Here is a 1,945-nt window from a genome sequence, read left to right as displayed (position 1 = left end):
AAACCTACTAATGCTATACACGTGGTTCTATTTCCTTTGAAATTTAGCAGCAGAACAGTTACAGTTATTTGAGACTTACTTTCCGACTATTGCTATTAGAATATAAAAAATAGATCACGAAATCTCTATTCTATGAACAATTCATCTTCTGTTTCTATGAACATGATGCGTGCTACCTCTTGGTGAAGTTTGTTATCTCCCTTATGATTTCAAGTGAAGCTTCCCCTTTCCTGGCTGGAATGACTTCATCAGCTGGCATGTTCAAACTAAATGAACAAGTTGTGTATGTCTCAGCAGTGGTTGGCGGCATTTTAATGTGCAAATTTGTAAGTTCATTTACATGTGGTGAGCTGCATATATATTCTCAGGTTACGTCTTTATAAATCATTATAGTTTTCCTTCTCATTTCTTGGTGAAGGTGTATGTAGTTAGTGCTCTCATTAGTTCACAGTTCAAATGCTACGTCGAACTAAACCAAGAAGTGAAAGTTGAGTGGAACAACAGGTAAGCTAATCACTGTGGTTCTTAGCAAGTATAACTATGTTAAATTCAGCTTGCAAGCTTGGAAAGGTATATCCATGATCTTTCTCTGTCATGCAGAGGATTTTCTACTGTCCATGCGCTATTTGCTGCTGGTGCCGCATTTTACCTTGTCTGGTTATCTGATCTTTTTCAAAGTCGCTCAGATCATGAACTCATGATAAATAGCAACTCAATTCTATCCAACTCTGTCTTGTCGGTGAGTGACTTCATGTCTTTCACTGTTTCTTTCTCTTTATCTTTGGAGGTAGATTGACTGAACATTTTAGCTGAAATTTGTTTCTGAAAACCCTAAAAATTAAGAATAAGCGTTGTGAATTAAGTGTGGTATAAAATTAATCCGAGTTAAGTGATACAGTACACAATTGTTGTGATTCTATTTTAACATTTCAGAATGTGAAGCTGTTCTTGGGCAGTGCTAGTTGAAAACTTAAGGAAAATCAGATTGAAGGAAAAGCTTGATCACGTGAAAATACAAAGAAGAAAAGTTAGCTTAGGGAAGCTTAAGTTCTGAAAACTTGTGGGTTTTAAACAAGAGAGGGATATGAAGGCAGGATGGAACAGGGGGATGAACCTACTCATAATTGATCCTTGTGCATCTGAAAAGAGAGAAGAGATGCTAGCTTAGGAAATGTGTAGGGCCTGAAAATATGTGAAGTTTTAAACAAGAGAAGGATTTGAATGCCAGATGGAGCAGGAGCCTACTCTTTGTTTATCCTTATGTCTGGTGCTGAAGTCAAACTGAGGGAAACTGAAAAATCTGTCTGGTAGCACTCAGATGACTAGGAAGGACATAAAGTGATTCTTATTTTAGAACTTCAATAACCAAAACAAGACTCAATGTTGACAAAAAAAAAACAATATTTTGGGTGAGTTTCATTTTCCACTGTTTCTTATAGACATGGTACCCAGCTATAGGACAAATTTTGACTTGAACTTGAATAAAAGCTAAATAACAAGGCAAAGTAATCAAAAACTTGCCGTAGATCCAGCTATCTCTGACTTCTTAAAACCTGATCTTCTTGGAGCTTCTTGTTCAGAAGATCATTTCCACGTGCATGATGAACTGTTCTCCTCCTTTCAGCCAAGTACTTCTAGAAACAAAAGGATAAAGAAAACTTTGGCATGTGAAAGCTGGTCCAGCATATCATCTAGATGAAGAACAGGACAACTGCCATTTTCTCAGTGGCCTGATTTCGTGTGACATTCTCCATGTTCCATCCTTTTTTGGAGTCAACAAATGTGGGTACACACATGAACTTGCACTCATTTATGTACCTTTCTCAAAGTGCTCATGTACCCGTCTGTAAGGCTCTTCATTCACATACCTGAGTGGCTTTGTTTGGGAAACTTCTCTTAGAACCAAATGCATGTGGTCTTCAATGTCCCTCATTGGAGGTATTCC

At 37.5% G+C, this 1,945-nt stretch overlaps 1 protein-coding gene across 1 annotated transcript; it reads left to right on the top strand.

Annotated features, from left to right (window-relative positions):
• The first annotated feature begins 239 nt into the window (after positions 1-239).
• LOC137966331 (uncharacterized) lies at positions 240-966 on the top strand. The gene is made up of 4 exons (XM_068812914.1): positions 240-326; positions 419-504; positions 601-787; positions 934-966. Exons 1-4 carry the CDS (start codon positions 240-242, stop codon positions 964-966), a joined length of 393 nt encoding a protein of 130 aa, XP_068669015.1.
• Positions 967-1,945: the final 979 nt, after the last annotated feature.

The sequence above is a fragment of the Aristolochia californica genome, unplaced genomic scaffold, assembly GCF_029961685.1.
Source record: "Aristolochia californica isolate CCGP_79_NKW_82.1479 unplaced genomic scaffold, dmAriCali1.0.hap1 SCAF_5, whole genome shotgun sequence".
In the NCBI taxonomy this organism is placed as follows: Eukaryota; Viridiplantae; Streptophyta; class Magnoliopsida; order Piperales; family Aristolochiaceae; genus Aristolochia; species Aristolochia californica.
Note: the sequence above shows the minus strand (reverse complement) of the source record. Positions and strands in the feature narration are given on the sequence as shown.